This window comes from Oncorhynchus mykiss, chromosome 16 (genome assembly GCF_013265735.2).
Source record: "Oncorhynchus mykiss isolate Arlee chromosome 16, USDA_OmykA_1.1, whole genome shotgun sequence".
Taxonomy (NCBI): Eukaryota; Metazoa; Chordata; class Actinopteri; order Salmoniformes; family Salmonidae; genus Oncorhynchus; species Oncorhynchus mykiss.
In genome coordinates this window covers 23,173,592-23,192,222 of record NC_048580.1, presented here as the reverse complement: position 1 = coordinate 23,192,222, position 18,631 = coordinate 23,173,592, and the positions used below count along the sequence as shown (strand labels likewise).

Genomic DNA, 18,631 nt, shown 5'->3' with positions numbered 1-18,631 from the left:
TGCTGTTCAATGAGGCAAACAGTTGTTACATCCTCCATTCTGGATACAAAGGCGTTGGTTTCCTCCTTAACTCGATTCAATGTCACCTCTGTGGAAAAAAAATATGCATACTGTCTTTAATAAAACAAAATTTTACCCCACCATTTTCGGATGTTGCACATTGAGTATATTGTTTACCCCTGGTTGAATGCAGTACACAACAGAAAGTAGCATTAGCCTAGCATGGTGGCAGAAAATGTTGTTTTATTAAGACAGCACGCATGTCCCCCCCCCCCACCACCACCACCGACGAGCCATTAAATCGAGTAAAGGAGGCAACCGACGGCTATACAGCCTGAATGGAGGTTGTTTTATGTACCAACCGGTCGTCGGGGGACACTAGTGTATTACTGACTGGGATCTTTAATTCCAGATGATAGTGAGGATCCATAGCGCTCACTAGCGGCTCAAATAAATCATGTAGACCTATTATATTTGTTTTGCAATGGAATTACACGATTACATTTTCAAATGAATAATATTCTGAATTTGTGTCCGACATGCAATAAAACATTGTAATTGTCCATACAGCTATTGTTGTAGTAGGCTATTTGCGCCAAAATTCGAATCACAGGCCAATGTGTAGGCTATAGCCATTTGACAGAATTTCTGTAAAAAAAATAAAAAAAACAGGCCTAGGCTACATTAAATGTAGCGTGTACCTTACGAAACCTAGCTGTCATTCTAATTTAGAAATCAACAAAAAAACAGGCAGACGATCAGTTTACATCACTGACTTTCGAATGGTCAGGTAGGCCGGCCAGGGGTAATTTTTAGGCTGCTATTACCAAATTTGCCCAAAACAAACGGTGGGTCAAACGTATTGCAAAAAAATATAATCTTTATAAAAGTTAGATTCATCCTGGTAAGAACTTATTCCATAATTCAAAACAAAATGTGCTTCTGCTTGCAACAGCAGTGCCGCATATGCGATGTATCTGAGGTGAATGCAGAGAGACAAGCGTATTTGAGGAAGATCAAAAGGGAGGGGTAGAAAGAGGGATGGAGAGGGAGTGGGACCCGGATGCTGATGCGAATGAGGCGAAGGAAGACGAGAGAAAATATCGATTTACGGCAAGAAAAAGCAAAGGACTGTAAACGGGGAGGCCCTCTCACGCAATGTGTGCAATTATATGAAAACGTGCCTGTCTAGTATAGTGTGAATACATATGCAGATATTTATTTCTCACTAGCAAATCGTTGATTTCATGAAATTGGAACCGGCGAGGGAGGACACGCCAAAAGGAGAGAGAGAAGATGCTGTGATACGCTTAGCCTACTGGCAGGGCTAGAGCGAGAGGGAGGGGGAGGGTGATACGGTAAAGATGGTTGTTTTGCAAGGGACGCATCTTTCCTCTAAAAAAATCGCAACGATGTGGCTGTTGGACGAAACATATCATTTCGCGTTACAAAGAAACTTCAAAATGATCCGATTTTGACAGACGCTTAAAAGACGTGGATAAACGTAGGCTAGGCTAACCACAGTGTATGGACGCACTTGTGTGGCTAATAACTCGAAGATAACATGCGGCTCCACCTGTGATATAGGCCTGCCACAGTGAATACCATTTACATCTGTCTGCATTGAACTATAAGGACGTTGTTGTGTTGCGATACGTTGTTTGAATGAATTGATGTAGCATCCCAATGATAGTAACCTGTTTGTGATCAGGTTGCAGATAGAAAAAGAATGGTGCAGTCAAAACTAATGTTGATAAATATCTATTGACGGTTGGTGCTGTCAAACAGATAAGATATTGGTACTGATCTCTGTTGATTGACCAATGTATCAAAAGCAAAGCTATTTCAAATCTGAAAACTGTGACACATAGGCCTACCATGTTATCAATCTTGTCATACTTGTTATCATGATAGTTGTCGCTATTTTGAGTTTAGGCTAGTGCATACATAACATGATATGTGTGTCATAGCAATCCATTTACTCAGCTGTTGCCTACCTGTGATAGTTTCAGTTTCAGTATAATACTTGTCTATATCGAATGAAAGCTAAAATACATGAGTCCAGAACCACCAACCCAGAAAGAAGTAAAACCACAATTCTTAATTCAGGACTTGTCCGGTCTTTAGCTCTGAATATAGACCTATATTCAACTTCAGTCTATCTCAAAGCAGCGTTGCAATATTTTTTCCTAACCATTACCATTGTTATCCAGGCTTCCTTTTTTTTTTATTCAGGGGCGATAATTCATGAAATCCTCCTAACTATAGAGCTAGTTATCACCATTAGCCGTTGTAAGTTGTAGCCAATAGTTAGAGCAGTATGAGTAAGGAACTGTCACTAAGTCAGTCAGCTCAATATGTTGGGCCATATCGACTGGAAAAAACACTGGGGAAGGGCCAGACAGGTGAGTTTTGAATTTCACCACTTTTTTTCCCTTCTTCATCTTCGTGAAAAATAATAGTGTGTTTATTATGGGATGGAGGGATGCATGGACGGGCGAGTGGTTGCAGTGGATGGGTGGATTGATGGACAGATAGATGGGAGTCATGTCTGTGTTTTGTGAATGTGTTAAGAATGCGTAATACCCTTATGTTGGCCAGTGTATGGTGAGCATGTGACTCGCTCTCTCAGGCCTGGTGAAGCTTGGAGTTCACTGCATTACGGGACAGAAGATAGCCATCAAAATAGTCAACAGGGAGAAACTGTCCGAGTCGGTTCTGATGAAGGTAAGATAATGATGACGCGAATAAGGATATCCCAGTATGATGACTACTTTTCTAAAAAACGGACAACATTACGATTAGCTGGCTGTTTGCAGTAGTTGGGTCTTTCAATAATATGTTTTATTTCACTTAATTTTAACATTGTCGTAAAGAGCACATGTTCAACTTAATAACAAAACACTTTTTTCCCATCTCAAGAGGTTAAATAAAAAATGGACAATAGTAAGTGCCAAATAAAGTAACAAGGTTGACCGTAACAGGGTTGACGACTTCCTCTTAAATCAACCATACAGTGGGGCAAAAAAGTATTTAGTCAGCCACCAATTGTGCAAGTTCTCCCACCTAAAAAGATGAGAGAGGCCTGTCATTTTTATCATAGGTACACTTCAACTATGACAGACAAAATGAGAAAAAAAATCCAGAAAATCACATTGTAGGATTTTTTATGAATTTATTTGCTAATTGTGGTGGAAAATAAGTATTTGGTCACCTACAAACAAGCAAGATTTCTGGCTCTCACAGACCTGTAACTTCTTCTTTAAGAGGCTCCTCTGTCCTCCACTCGTTACCTGTATTAATGGCACCTGTTTGAAGTTGTTATCAGTATAAAAGACACCTGTCCACAACTTCAAACAGTCACACTCCAAACTCCACTATGGCCAAGACCAAAGAGCTGTCAAAGGACACCAGAAACAAAATTGTAGACCTGCACCAGGCTGGGAAGACTGAATCTGCAATAGGTAAGCAGCTTGGTTTGAAGAAATCAACTGTGGGAGCAATTATTAGGAAATGGAAGACATACAAGACCACTGAGAATCTCCCTCGATCTGGGGCTCCACGCAAGATCTCACCCCGTGGGGTCAAAATGATCACAAGAACGGTGAGCAAAAATCCCAGAACCACACGGGGGACCTAATGAATGACCTGCAGAGAGCTGGGACCAAAGTAACAAAGCCTACCATCAGTAACACACTACCCCGCCAGGGACTCAAATCCTGCAGTGCCAGACGTGTCCCCCTGCTTAAGCCAGTACATGTCCAGGCCCGTCTGAAGTTTGCTAGAGAGCATTTGGATGATCCAGAAGAAGATTGGGAGAATGTCATATGGTCAGATGAAACCAAAATATAACTTTTTGGTAAAAACTCAACTCGTCGTGTTTGGAGGACAAAGAATGCTGAGTTGCATCCAAAGAACACCATACCTACTGTGAAGCATGGGGGTGGAAACATCATGCTTTGGGGCTGTTTTTCTGCAAAGGGACCAGGACGACTGATCCGTGTAAAGGAAAGAATGAATGGGGCCATGTATTGTGAGATTTTGAGTGAAAACCTCCTTCCATCAGCAAGGGCATTGAAGATGAAACGTGGCTGGGTCTTTCAGCATGACAATGATCCCAAACACACCGCCCGGGCAACGAAGGTGTGGCTTCGTAAGAAGCATTTCAAGGTCCTGGAGTGGCCTAGCCAGTCTCCAGATCTCAACCCCATAGAAAATCTTTGGAGGGAGTTGAAAGTCCGTGTTGCCCAGCAACAGCCCCAAAACATCACTGCTCACACATCACACTGGAGATGTGCATGGAGGAATGGGCCAAAATACCAGCAACAGTGTGTGAAAACCTTGTGAAGACTTACAGAAAATGTTTGACCTCTGTCATTGCCAACAAAGGGTATATAACAAAGTATTGAGATAAACTTTTGTTATTGACCAAATACTTATTTTCCACCATAATTTGCAAATAAATTCATTAAAAATCCTACAATGTGATTTTCTGGATATTTCTTTCTCATTTTGTCTGTCATAGTTGACGTGTACCTATGATGAAAATTACAGGCCTTTCATCTTTTTAAGTGGGAGAACTTGCACAATTGGTGGCTGACTAAATACTTTTTTGCCCCACTGTATATCCCCTTGTGACAGGGGAAATGGAAGCTTGTGTGTGTAACAGGGAGGGGCAATTGAATGCAAACTTCACAAAAAATATCAATTGTTTAAACATTTCTAGCCTTTCTATCTATGGGGAACAGGGTTGACGTGTTATGCTCGACCAGCTCAGTTTCCCACCGTAAAAGTAGTTCACCTGCTTTTACACAATTATTTGACCAGCTCAATGTCTCTTTTGAAAAATATATTTAGAAAAGATTCGTTTCACCATATTAAAACGTCACTTCATGTAACAGGGTTGACCTTAAAATAAGGGACATGTTTTTTTGTTTTTTTTTACCTTAAAATTAATCGCTAATAATGTATTTTGTTGTATTTACTTTCTTACATAGGCGTATGTGTGCTGCAATTCAGCTTTTAGATGCAAATGTGTACAATTTAAAAAAAAAAACGTGTGTATATATATATATATATATATATATATATATGTAACTTTAATGCAATATACATAGTAATTACTGTTAGGAATAGTAATGAAATTACATGCATGCAAAGGCTCTTCAACAAGACATATTTCATCAAGTATGCATTAAGAGTGAACACTGGAATGTAAATTCCTCTCAAATTACAATTTTATAATGCTCTCTCTTCCCCCCTATCTCTTTCTATCCCCATCTCTTCTCTCCCTCCCTACATCCCCCTCTATCCCCCTCTCTCACTTTCTCTCTCTCGCCCTCCCCCTCTCCCCTATCTCTCTTTCCAACCCCCCATGTCTCTGTCAAGGTGGAGAGGGAGATTGCCATCCTGAAGCTAATTGAGCATCCTCATGTGTTGAAGCTGCATGACGTTTACGAGAATAACAAATACCTGTGAGTTCATTCATTGTACATTCAGGTGCGCCCCTCGGCTCTGCCTGTGCCCTGTAGCTCTAGACCCGTGGGTGTCATGTGTAAATATTAATCAAAGGACTGTATTAATCTGCTTCGTCTCTCTCTCTCTCTTGAAGTCTGCAGATTTCTGCCATCAAATCTCCCATTGACTTCAATGCATGTTGTTCACAAATATCAAAATTACACAAGCCTGTCCTCAAATTAGGATTCAACCCTCTTTGAATTCTTGCTCAACTTCTCTCTCTCTCTCTCTCTCTCTCTCTCTCTCTCTCTCAATATCTCCCCAACCTTTATCCCTATCAATGACTTACCTCCCTCACCCCTTTCTCATGCCCTCTATATATCACCCTCCCTCCCTCCCTCTCTGTAGGTACCTGGTGTTGGAGCATGTGTCAGGTGGGGAGTTATTTGACTATCTGGTGAAGAAGGGCAGACTGACACCTAAAGAGGCCAGGAAGTTCTTCCGACAAATCATATCGGCCCTGGACTTCTGTCACAGTCACTCTATCTGGTAAACGACTCTATTCATGTACAAAACCTATTGTGTGTGTGTGTGAGTGGCTTGTGTCGTCCAGCGGTTAGAGCCTCTACTAACTTTCATGTCTTTCCTCTACTGTCCTATCGTTCAATAAAGGTACAACAAATATGACATGATTGGGACTGCTCACTTTTAAAAAAATGTATCATTTAAAATAATAAAATAAATGTATAATTTAGCAACGCCTAATTGAGCTTGCCTGGTGCAATGGAAAAACTTGATTAGTCCCAAAAGTGAAAACCCTGCCCAACTTGCTCTCCAGGTTCAATCAAATGGTCTGGTCTGGTCTCATTGTTTTTATGCTTCCTTATGAGTAATTCCCGTCTATTCACGCCCTCCGTCAATATCTCACTAATAATGCCATTTTATTTGAATCTATTCTTATTTTACTCGCTCAGTGTTTTATTGCTCACTTCCAGTAGATGATTTAAGGTCTCACTAATAAATGACTTCTATTCCATCCTATCCTATCGCACTCAACTCTACGCTGCTCTATTCGCACCGTCACACAGTCACAGAGACCTGAAGCCGGAGAATCTGCTCCTGGATGAGAAGAACAACATCCGCATCGCAGACTTCGGCATGGCCTCCCTACAGGTGGGGGACAGCCTGCTGGAGACCAGCTGTGGGTGAGTATGCTGTGTGTGTGTGTGTGTGTGTGTGTGTGTGTGTGTGTGTCTGTGTGTGTGTCTGTGTGTGTGTGTGTGTGTGTGTGTGTGTGTGTGCGTGCAGTACGTGTGTGTGTGTGTGTGTGTGTGTGTGTGTGTCGTATGTGCTGGTAAAAGCTCGCATCTTCTCAAGGCCTCACTTCTATCCATTTCAGATCCCCACACTATGCCTGTCCAGAAGTGATCCGGGTAGGTTTCCGGCTCGTCTTCCCTTTTCGTTATTTTAAGTGTCTAAGATCACCCAACCAAGTGAGATATAGAAATGTAATGATTGATAAGACGTAAGAAATGTAAGTATTTGATAAGGGAAGAGTTTGCTGATACCAACATGTGTATGTAGGGAGGGATACATGTTGCATAGTACACATCTCTTTCTCTCTCTTTCGCTTTCTCTCTCTCTCTCTTTCTCTTTCACTCTCTTGCTCTCTTTCGCTCTCCTTCGTTCTCTCTCTCTCTCTCTTTCTCTCTATCAGGGAGAGAAGTATGATGGTCGACGGGCAGATGTGTGGAGCTGCGGAGTCATCCTCTTTGCTCTGCTGGTGGTGAGAAAGTGTCCCGTTTGCCCTCTTTGCTTACGTCTTACACCTACCCAATCCTTTCAGATCGAGAGGAGGGGCTAGGGGTCCATTTGGAATTGAGTATTTGTGGAATTGGGTTATAACCTTGTGACCCAAAATAACTGGTCGGTTTGCTTGGCACAAATGAAGCCTAGCCCTAGACTAAAGAGTATGTTCAATGGAGATTCTCCATTGAAGGTGCTTCTTTGTCCAAGACTAGGTTTAATCTGTGCCTGGATAACCAGCCCAACATGTGTTTGTGTGTGCAGTCACGCCTCCCATTCCTTGTAAAAAGGCCTATTTATCAGTAACGTCCCTGTTCCCCTGTCCTCTCCTCCGTAGGGGGCCCTACCATTTGACCATGACAATCTGCGTCAGCTCCTTGAGAAGGTGAAGAGTGGGGTGTTCCACATGCCCCACTTCATCCCCCCGGACTGCCAGGCCCTGCTCAAAGGCATGATTGAGGTCGACCCCGACAAGAGGCTCACGGTACGAGAGAGGAGGATAGGCAGGCTGAGCGGTAGTGGGAGAAGGAGGCAGGGAGGGAGAGGTTAACCCCCCGACAAGAGACTCACGGTACGAGAGAGGAGGATAGGCAGGCTGAGCGGTAGTGGGAGAAGGAGGCAGGGAGGGAGAGGTTAACCCCCCGACAAGAGGCTCACGGTACGAGAGAGGAGGATAGGCAGGCTGAGCGGTAGTGGGAGAAGGAGGCAGGGAGGAAGAAGGGATGAGATTGAGATGCCTAAAATGTAGCCAAAAGTGATGAGAGAATCTCTTTCCAATTTCAAAAGTCAGGCCCAGCAGGAATTGTTTACACCTTGCGCTAGCAGCCATCTGTGTCTTTGAACAGACTGTACTAATCGTTCCATCTGCCCTCTCGCCCTTCCAGCTAGAGGCCATCCAGAAGCACACCTGGTATCAGTAAGTATGGATTAGTTTGGTCTGCCTTTGAATTATAAATAGGGATGAATTGGGAATTTGAAGTTGATGCCAAACATTGTTTTATGGGGCTCAGTGTTTTGGGTCACTAACATGGGGATGTGTGTCTTTGTGTGTGTGTGGTGCGTGTATCTGTCTGTCTGCGCGCGTGTGTGTCTCAGGTCGGGTCGTAACGAGCCTTGTCCTGAGCAGCCCGCTCCCAGGCGGGTGTGTGTGGGGCGCATCCTGTCGCTGACCGAATTGGACCCGGACGTGTTGGACAGCATGCACTCTCTGGGCTGCTTCAGAGACCGCGGGAAACTCACCCGTGACCTGCAGTGTGAAGAGTACGTGTGTCTGTGTGTGTGTTTGTGTGTGTGTGTCTTCTCTGACATTTCTCTCTTTGTCATCTGTCTCTTTCTTTTGTTGTTTTGTCTAGCTGGGCCCATGTCCACCTTTTGTGTCTTCTTTCTTCTTGTGTTCAACCTGTCTTTCGTCTTGCTACCTTCCTCCAAATTGTATTCCTGAATTGAAATCTTTCTGCGTATCTCAAGATTCAACTCTCTTTAAAGGCCTCTCTCTCTCTCTCTCTCTCTCTCTCTCTCTCTCTCTCTCTCTCTCTCTCTCTCTCTCTCTCTCTCTCTCTCTCTCGTCTCTCTCTCCGTCCCTCTCTCAATCCCTCCCTCCCTCCCTCTCGCCCTCCCTCCCTACTTCCCTGCCTCCCTCCCTCCGTCTCTCCCTCCCTCTCTCTCTCCCTCCCTCCCTCCATCCCTGCCTCTCTCTCTCCGTCCCCCAGAGACAACCAGGAGAAGATGATCTATTATCTCCTGTTGGACAGAAAAGAGCGTTACCCCAGTTACGAGGATGAAGATTTGCCGCCCCGAAATGACGTAGGTGAGTCCCTAGGTGTCAGGAGCGAGCCACTAACCGCACTGACTTGACTCCGTCCCTGTCTGGTCCGCAGTCTTCCTCCTGCCCCTCTGTCTCTGTGTCCCGGTGTGCACCTCGCTCCTGCTTCTCCACGGACCCACCTTTTAAACCTAATTCCTCATTTTGCTGTTCGAATTGCTGTTCGAACTGATGCATATGAGTGTGGGGTAGAAGTGTGTTAGGGGAAAGGTGTGTTGTGTGTGTGTGTTTGGGTTGTGTATCTGTGTGTGTGTATGTAGGGGGGAGGTTAGGTATGTGTAGGGGCTGCCTGTGTGTGTGAGTCGGGATATTTTAGTTGTGATAGCCTTACTATATACTATTTATGTTCTGATTGGGGGTTGGGGGGGCTCTTACTGCGTAATGGACTAACTCCACCCTGGTGTCCCTCAGCGGACCCCCCTCGTAAGCGCGTGGACTCTCCCATGCTGACGCGTCATGGCCGCTGCCGCCCGGAGAGGAAGAGCCTAGAGGTGTTGAGTGTGACCGAGCAGGGGTCTCCCACCCCGACCCGCAGGGCCCTGGACACGGCCGCACACAGCCAGAGGTACTGGAGGGGTGTCACACACACGGTCCGCAAACACAAAAAAAAAAGCCAAATGCAGGTACACACTCACAAAGACAGACAGGCGCGCACACACACACACACACACACACACACACACACACACACACACATACATACACACTTATTACATTCTTACAGGCCAAAAACATTTTGTTAGCCACATACAGTGCATTCAGAAAGTATTCAGACCCCTTGACTTTTTCCACATTTTGCTACGTTACAGCCTTATTCTAAAATTGATTCAATTGTATTTTTTCCTCATCAATCTACACACAATACCCCATAATGACGAAGCAAAAAACAGGTTTTTAGAAATGTTTGCAAATGTATTAAAAATACAAAACTGAAATATACATTTACATAAGTATTCAGACTCTTTACTCAGTACTTTGTTGAAGCACCTTATGCAGCGATTATAGGCACACCTGTATTTGGGGAGTTTTCCCTTTCTTCTCTGCAGATCCTCTCATGCTCTGTCAGGCTGGATGGGGAGCGTCGCTGCCCAGCTATTTTCAGAGTTGTTCGATCGGGTTTAAGTCCGGGTCTGGCTGGGCCACTCAAGGACATTCAGAGATGTTTCCGGATGCCACTCCTACGTTGTCTTGGCTGTGTGCTTACGATCGTTGTCCTGTTGGCAGGTGAACCTTCACCCCAGTCTGAGGTCCTGAGCACTCTGGAGCAGGTTTTCATCAAGGATCTCTCTGTACTTTGCTCTGTTCATCTTTCCCTCTATCCTGACTAGTCTCCCAGTCCCTGCCGCTGAAAAACATCCCCACAGTATGATGCCGCCACCACCATGCTTCACCGTAGGGATGTTGCCAGTTTTCCTTCAGACGTGACGCTTGGCATTCAGGCCAAAGAGTTCAATCTTGGTTTCATCAGACCTGAGAATCTTGTTTCACATGGTCTGACTCCTTTAAGTGCCTTTTGGCAAACTCCAAGCGGGCTGTCATGTGCCTTTTACTGAGGAGTGGCTTCCGTCTGGCCACTCTATCATAAAGGCCTATTGGTGGAGTGCTGCAGAGATGGTTGTCCTTCTGGAAAGTAACTCTGGAGCTCTGTCAGAGTGACCATTGGCTTCTTGGTCACCTCCCTGACCATGGCCCTTCTCTCCCGATTGCTCAGTTTGGCCGGGCGGCCAGCTCTAGGAAGAGTCTTGGTGGTTCCAAACTTTTTCCATTTAAGAATGATGGCCACTGTGTTCTTGGGGACCTTCAATAGAGCAGAAATGTTTTGGTACCCTTCCTCAGATCTGTGCTTTGACACAACCCTGTCTTGGAGCTCTAAGGACAATTCTTTCAACCTCATGACTTGTTTTTTGCTGTGATATACACTGTCAACTGTGGGACCTTATACAGACAGGTGTGTGCCTTTCCAAATAATGTCCAATCTATTGAATTCACCACAGTTGGACTCCAATCAAGTTGTAGAAACCTCTCAAGGATAATCAATGGAAACAAGAAGCACCTGAGCTCAATTTCGAGTCTCATAGCAAAGGGTCTGAATACTTATGTAAATAAAGGTATTTCTGTTTTTTCCTTTTAATAAATTAGCAAACATTTCTAAAAACCTGTTTTTGCTTTGTCATTATGGGGTATTTTGTTTAGATTGATAATCACTTTTAGAATATTGATGTAATATGATGATCAATTTTAGAATTATGGCTGTAGTGTCATTTTATTTGTCACATTTTACTTGAGGGTGACATATTTTTTGTTCTCTTCACCTTTATGATAACGACCTTTAAAATGATGACCTCTTGTGACCCCTCTACAGGTCTCGATCAGTCAGTGGGGCGTCCACCGGCCTCTCCTCCAGCCCTCTCAGCAGTCCCAGGGTAAGAGGCTTGTTGGCCAACACTTTTAACATCCTCTCTGAAATGATAAAGCATACAACGTTGACTCTGAACTGTCTTCTCATATACAGTATATGTCAGATAATGGTTGTCTTTTTTTGCAACGTTCAAAGATTTATTGACGATTTTCACATTGCTTTAACATTGCGTTCATGTTGCCATAACGCTTCCTCTAACTCACCCAAGCTCCTTGGTCATTCCGAGCCATTTTACATGTCATACCACACTATCAGAATAACTCTCACTCATTTGCAGTTTCTTTGGCATTTCTCTTCTTCTTCTTCTTCTTCTTTCTCCACATCCACACTTTCGAGAATATATGGCACAACTTTAAAAACGTGCATATTTTTGTAAAGCAACACAGCACATAAAGTAAAGATAAAACATGTTTGGGTTGCAGAAATGAAAGCTATAACTGATATAACTGTAACCGTGAAAATGTCAACATACTAGTTGAATTATTATTTTCCGGATCAGCAAAAGCAGAAACAGAGTCATAATGTATTGCTTGCGCCATTTTGTAGTTTTTGTCTTCCATACTATTTCTGACATGGAGGGATTTTTGCGCGCTGGGTTATCTAAAGTGTTAGCTGAAAGTGATTTTAAAAAAGAAGAGTGAGGTTGGAACATAAATGGTTGAATGCAGGGTCAGACCTAATGATTTTACATTCAGTTATACAAATAGCTCACACTATCAGTGCAGTTTCTTCACCATCATTCAAGAAGCACTCCTTTGTCATAACCCATAACACTCATTTCCATCCCTCTTTTTCCATTTTCCCATCCCTCTCTTTCTCTTCTTCTTTTCCATCCCCCCCCAGTCCTATCAGAGCCCTGTCTTCACGTTCAGCCAATCAGACGTCACTTCCACCACCGCTCACACTAAGGACCCATCCAAACCTGGAAGTGCTACTACGCCTCGGTCGGCCCGAGCCCATGACAAACCCAAAGCGGCCCAGAACCCCAAAACCCAGACCCTGCCCACCACCACCAAGGGCGGTCCCGCCACCAATCGGCCCCACCTCCAGCCCATCAAGTCTCTCCCCATTCACAACTCACCCTCCCGCTCGCCCTCCCCCCTCCTCTCACCCATCCCCCGCTTCTTCTTCTTCCCCTCGCCCTCCGTGCTCAAGTCGGTCACTAAGAGCTTCTACCCCAACTCTACCCACTCTGTGTCGCAGGTCACCCCCCAGGGCTCGCCGCTGCCCACCCCCATGGGCACCCCCGTCCACCACCCCCACCACCCCTCCTCCTCCACCCCTCCCTCCAACTCCTCCTCGTCCTCCTCCTCACGGGCGGAGGGAGGCGGAGGGGTGGGCTCCCTGTCCCTGACTCCGCCCTCCAGCCCCGGAGGGAGTGGCGGCATGGCGGCTAGCAGCTCCGCCCACTGGAGAACCCGTCTTAACTCGTTCAAGAACAACTTGCTGGGCTCACCCCGCTTCCACCGCCGTAAGATGCAAGGTAACTACATAGCAATGGATTTTAAACAGTTTAAATGGAGTTTTAGCAAATTAGAATACAGAGCTACATGGAACAAATGTCTTGTTTTCTCAGTACCCACATTAGAGGACATGTCCAGCCTGACCCCAGAGTCCAGCCCTGAGTAAGTCATACACACACACACACACACTCATGAACATGCCTCCCAGATGCCCTGCGTCAAGGACCAACTCATTTGACCTCGCCACAACCTTCTCTTTGTGTGTCTGTCTGTTTGTCCGTCTGTGTCTGTCTGTTTGTCCGTCTGTGTCTGTCTGTTTGTCCGTCTGTGTATGTGCGTCATGCTCCCTCAGGCTGGCTAAGAAGTCGTGGTTTGGGAACTTCATCAGCCTGGAGAAGGAGGAGCAGATCTTTGTGGTGATCAGAGACAAGCCGCTGAGCTCTGTCAAGGCAGACATCGTCCACGCCTTCCTCTCTGTTAGTATCTGACTCTGCGCTCAACATCCTGAGTTAACAATGTCCGAGACTTGTCTTGAGAAAGGCCTACATTCTAGCTTGTTGTTGTTGTTTTTTTAATCACACTTCAGTCCTAGTAATATGGTCATGTTTTTGAAGTGTTAGGAATTCATCTTGTGAGCCTTTATATTTTCAATATAATCCGCTTTATTGACAGACAAATGTGTCGATGTGGCTCAAATGGAAGAGTTCAACTCTCTCTCTCTATCATTCTCTCCAATACCCCAATCTCACATGGACCCTCTTTATCTGTCTCCCCCTCTTTTACTTTCTCTACCCACCTCTCCTTTCCTTTCTTTTCATTACCCCTCATATTTATCCCTCTCTTTACTTACTCTATCCAACCCCCGGCCCAGATCCCCTCCCTCAGCCACAGCGTCATCTCCCAGACCAGCTTCAGGGCCGAGTATAAGACCTCCGGCGGACCCTCCGTCTTCCAGAAGCCTGTGAAGTTCCAGGTGGACATTGCCTTCTCCGAGGGAGAGAGGGAGCGGGAGAGGGAGAAAGCCGAGCGGGAGGGCAAGAGAGAGGCGGGCATCTACAGCGTGACGTTCAGCCTCATATCAGGCAAGTGGAGCTTGGAATGGGAAGGACCGGTGTTCATTCAAACGCTGTCAGTTGGTGATTTACAGCATCTGGTTTATATGGTGGATTGGATTGTTACAGTTCATGCAAATGAATTAAAGTAGGGCAGGTTTGTTATGGTGGAAGGGAGAGCTTTGGCTGTGCTTCTGGTATATGCCTCCGTGCAGTGTGTGTGTGTGTGTGTGTGTGTGTGTGTGTGTGTGTGTGTGTGTGTGTGTGTGTGTGTGTGTGTGTGTGTGTGTGTGTGTGTGTGTGTGTGTGTGTGTGTGTGTGTGTGTGTGTGTGTGTGTGTGTGTGTGTGTGTGTGTGTGTGTGTGTGTGTGTGTGTGTGTGTGTGTGGGTGGGTGGGTGGGTGGGTGGGTGGGTGGGTGTGCGTGCGTGTCTTTAGTGCTGGTAAAAGTTTGCATCTTCTCAATGCCCTTGTGTGTGTGGGTGGGTGGGTGGGTGTGTGTGTCTTTAGTGCTGGTAAAAGTTTGCATCTTCTCAATGCCCTTGTGTGTGTGCGTGTGCGCGCGTGCGTGCGTGTGTGTGTGTGTTCGCAGGTCCTAGTCGCAGGTTCAAACGAGTGGTGGAGACCATTCAGGCCCAGCTTCTCAGCTCCCACGATCAGCCCATGGGGGTCTCTGGTGAGTCACACACACTCTCTGTTACTCACACACACCAACCTCACACACCATTTTGCCACATCCAGGTTCACGTCATGATAACTTAAATGAATAATCCATAATTTGCGTTGGAAATGATTGAAATTGTTATAAATGTTTGTATATGTTTACAAATAATGAAATACGAATGTATTAATAGTATGCACATTATTAATAGTTGATTCATTATTTGTGAAGATTATTATAGTGTTTACCCCACATTCTTACACCACTGGTTTCACCTACATGAATGGAGTCACTGTATTCTCTCCCTCTACAGACCCCTTCCCAGACGAGAAGAACAGTCGGCCCCACGGTACCCCCACCCGCCAGAACTCCCGGCGCTCCGAGGGCGGGGGCGACCGGTGCGAATGGGGCGAGCGAGGGGATGGAGGAGGTATCGGAGGCGGCATCGGAGGCAGTGGGGGGGTCCTGCAACGCCGAGGCTCCGGGAAGGAGAGGACCCGACTACTGTCCTCCAATGGAACACAGTCCCAACCCTAAATCGGAGAGAGAGAGAGAGAGGGACCAGTCGGGTAGCAGGTGTCCAGACTCCATTGGTGAAAAAAACAAGACAAATTGTCATCAGACGAAACCCAAACCCTTCACAAACCATGAGGTATACAGTATCTCCCATTCAACCCCCAGAAGATGTCTCAACAAGATGCTTTAAGCCTGAACACAAGCTGATATTTTTTTCTGCTTTTCACCTGTGTTAAAATATACATTCATGTTGATTCACTGAATCAAGCAGGGATCCCATTCAAACCAGTAATAAAACAAAAACATTTTTCCAGAGGGGATACAATAGATGAGCCAGACACAGCACAGGTCAAACTAGGAACTTTGAAGAAGCGCTAATTTGCATGCCAATTAGCCAGTAATTACGATAAAGGATGTTTGATTTGGATTATAAGATCTGCTAGCACACCATTCCTTTGCAATAACTCAATCAAAAAGTTGAGAACGGGTTTCAACAATCCTGTGATGGTTCTCAAGAATACACAACGCCCCCTTCCCGTACCTCTACCCCACAGCAGCATAACTGAAAAGGATACCCGATGAATACCTTGATGTGCCCAACATTGTACGTACATTTACTCAAAAGACAATGAAAGGTGATGGAGACACGTAGAGAACCCTCTTGCTTATTATCACAGACCACCCATTCCAGAAGTTAGAACCGGCTGCCAGTTCAATGAATGACTTTGGCGACAACACCTTCAGATCATGTTTTAAAAGGGAGAAATGAGGTCCTTTAAAAAAAAATTAAAAAATGGCATTTTCAACATCCTCTTCTTTTGCGGTAAAGAAATGCAAATGAAGCTAACTAAGTGAATGTGAAAAATATTTTTTTATTTAGGTTTAGTTAAGATGATGTAGTTATTGATTTTGAGGTTGGCGCTCTCAGCGGAGATACAGGAGAGGAACGACAACAGGAAGATTTGACATCCTCGACATATCTGCTCCAGTGTCTGATTGTGGAACCCACGCCGATGGGAATTTGAACGGAAGTCGGAACGAAGTCACCATTGATGTATTAGAAAAAATGTTTTGTTGTATTTTCTTTTTACTCGGAGACAAATACAATGTAACCAGGATGTAAGCGTCGTCGGGAAACCTTTGCTCTGAAGAAAAAATATTTTTGATTTGAAGAGAAATATGAAAATATATTGAAGGAAAAAAAAACATGGGCAAATAGTTACATGGGTTGGACTTCCACTATCTGTCCCTGACTCAACGAGGAGAGAATTCCAGACCTATGGATTGGTCAAACTCCATCTGAGCTTGTCTCTTATCACCACACTAATTCACATATTGACTCCAAACATAGATTTCAACACGCATTGATCGATGGACATTCTCGTTAAGCTGTACTCAAAATGCTGACGTATTACTCCTTGTTATCGAAAGACTTCAACAAAAAAAAAGGCAAACAAATGATAGCCCTTCTGCCGTCACCAATGAGCCAAGTGATCCATCCTCTGCACCCGCGGCGTCACCTTATATCACCGCTCTACAAGCAGACGTAGCTGTTTTGACGATCATGTATTACAACAGTATTATGTGATAGAAACTAGACACATTACCAGCCAGTCTTCCTTACTGCGCAATATGCAACAGATGCAGAACGTTTTGGGATTTTCCATTTCCTTGTTTATGTATTTCCGTATTTATTTACTTATTTATTTACTGTTAATGTATTTATTGATATATTATTTATTTATGTGGGAAATGTATCTTGCACCAACAGAAATATATCAGGAGCTAGGGATATAATGTTTTTCTTGTCAACATTATTTTTTTCTTTGATTTCTTTCTCTTTCCCAGGACACTCATTTTGTTTTTGGATCATGAACTTACAACATTTACATTCATTCCCAGCATTCTGTCTAAATGTTAATGTTTTAGTTTCTATTGTATGAATTTGTTTATATATTTTATGTTCTGTTCGGGGTCGAATTCACTGGGAATGAAACGGAAGCAAACGGACTGAGACAGGGAGGGACTACATGAAGTTGTCCAATGAGATACACAGTTTTTTGTTTGCAACGTGTTTCGCTACGGTGGGCACTAATGAATACGACCCAGTTCTGATTATTGGATTGTAAGAGTTGAGTCAATGACTGAGTCATGGGTTTATATTTCAGATCTGTTGCACCACCTGTGACCAGGTTACAGGCAAAGGGGTGAGAGGGACTCTCTTTAAGCATTCTGTATAAAGTGACTGAGCCAGCAATGAGCACATTGCTCTAGCAAGCTAAACTGTCCACATTCATTGGCAGACACGAGCAAACCACCATCGTACACCTTTCCTCCGACAACATCAAACGCTCATACTGCTCCCATGTCTTTCTTTATGCTTTTCCCCTTGACCTGATGCGTCTGTCATCACCAGTTCCAGCCATCGTTGTGCGGACCACTTGACTTCGAGAGAGACCACGCTGTACACGTCACTGTCGCTATTCACCTTTATGATTGTTCACTGTCATTTTCATCATCATCATCATCATCACCAAGATCATTATATTCATCATCCTTACTCTAGCTAAGATTGTAAACTATTGTCCATTCCTAAGGGTCAGTAGAATAAGGTGTTAAAAAAGAAATGTCTGTATCATAATTTAAATATAAAAGTGCACTATTATAACTATTGCCTGTGATAAAAAAAAAACATGAAACAATTATGGTTGAATTGATGGTCAAAATAAAGAGACATCCACCTTATTGTTATGATTATAATAATAAACTCTAAAATAGTGTGTCTGTTGTGTCCTTTGGGTTTCCAGCTAGATGTTCCAAAATGAGTTTGTAATACATTGAAATGCACAAATAATTTACAAAATCCATATTAAAGTGTAGGAGTCATGAGTTTTTACTCACCAAAGTAACAACACAGTGCGGTCAAAGACTTATTAACTTAGTTGTAGTCACCATCTGGTTACCTATAACTACAAACAGTTATTTTTTATTTATGAACTTATTTCCAGATACCTTCTAAGCTACCTACAATGCACTATTTATCAACTTCACATGGAGAATTTACTCTGCGTTAGCTAGCTAGCTTGAGATGGCTAACATTAGCCACTAGCCATGCAGCCTGAGTTTTGGCAGTGGTGAGCTACAATCCACCAATCATGAGGAGTTGTAATGTAAACAACCAATCAGATTGCCCACAAGTGTGGGCTGCATGATCCTGCTCCGCTACTCCATCTGGCTCAAAAGTACCTTGTCTGTTCTTCATTGTTTTTCGTCTTCCAATTTGGTCAACTTTTCGACCTGTTCTCCATGAAGTAGGCTCTCAAGAGTTTTTCATCCTTGGTTTAGTACAGTATCCGACTAACTGAGCTGATGGGATCATTTCCATCTGCCTGGAGCCTTCCCCCGATCGCCATTTTGTTGAATATTCTGTCTCCTGT

General features: G+C 44.3%; 1 protein-coding gene across 2 annotated transcripts; it reads left to right on the top strand.

Annotated features, from left to right (window-relative positions):
• Positions 1-914: 914 nt before the first annotated feature.
• LOC110492855 (serine/threonine-protein kinase BRSK2) lies at positions 915-17,974 on the top strand. Of its 2 annotated transcripts, none has more exons than XM_036946547.1 (19): positions 915-2,405; positions 2,633-2,727; positions 5,389-5,474; positions 5,866-6,006; positions 6,546-6,662; positions 6,857-6,890; positions 7,175-7,243; positions 7,601-7,747; positions 8,148-8,179; positions 8,359-8,523; positions 8,973-9,070; positions 9,497-9,650; positions 11,448-11,508; positions 12,348-12,987; positions 13,081-13,129; positions 13,320-13,443; positions 13,839-14,049; positions 14,610-14,693; positions 14,992-17,974. In XM_036946547.1, exons 1-19 carry the CDS (start codon positions 2,321-2,323, stop codon positions 15,213-15,215), a joined length of 2,616 nt encoding a protein of 871 aa, XP_036802442.1. In that variant the 5' UTR covers positions 915-2,320; the 3' UTR covers positions 15,216-17,974. The 2 variants fall into 2 exon arrangements, with proteins under 2 accessions (XP_036802442.1, XP_036802443.1); XM_036946548.1 differs by having other exon boundaries at positions 951-2,405; positions 12,708-12,987.
• Positions 17,975-18,631: the final 657 nt, after the last annotated feature.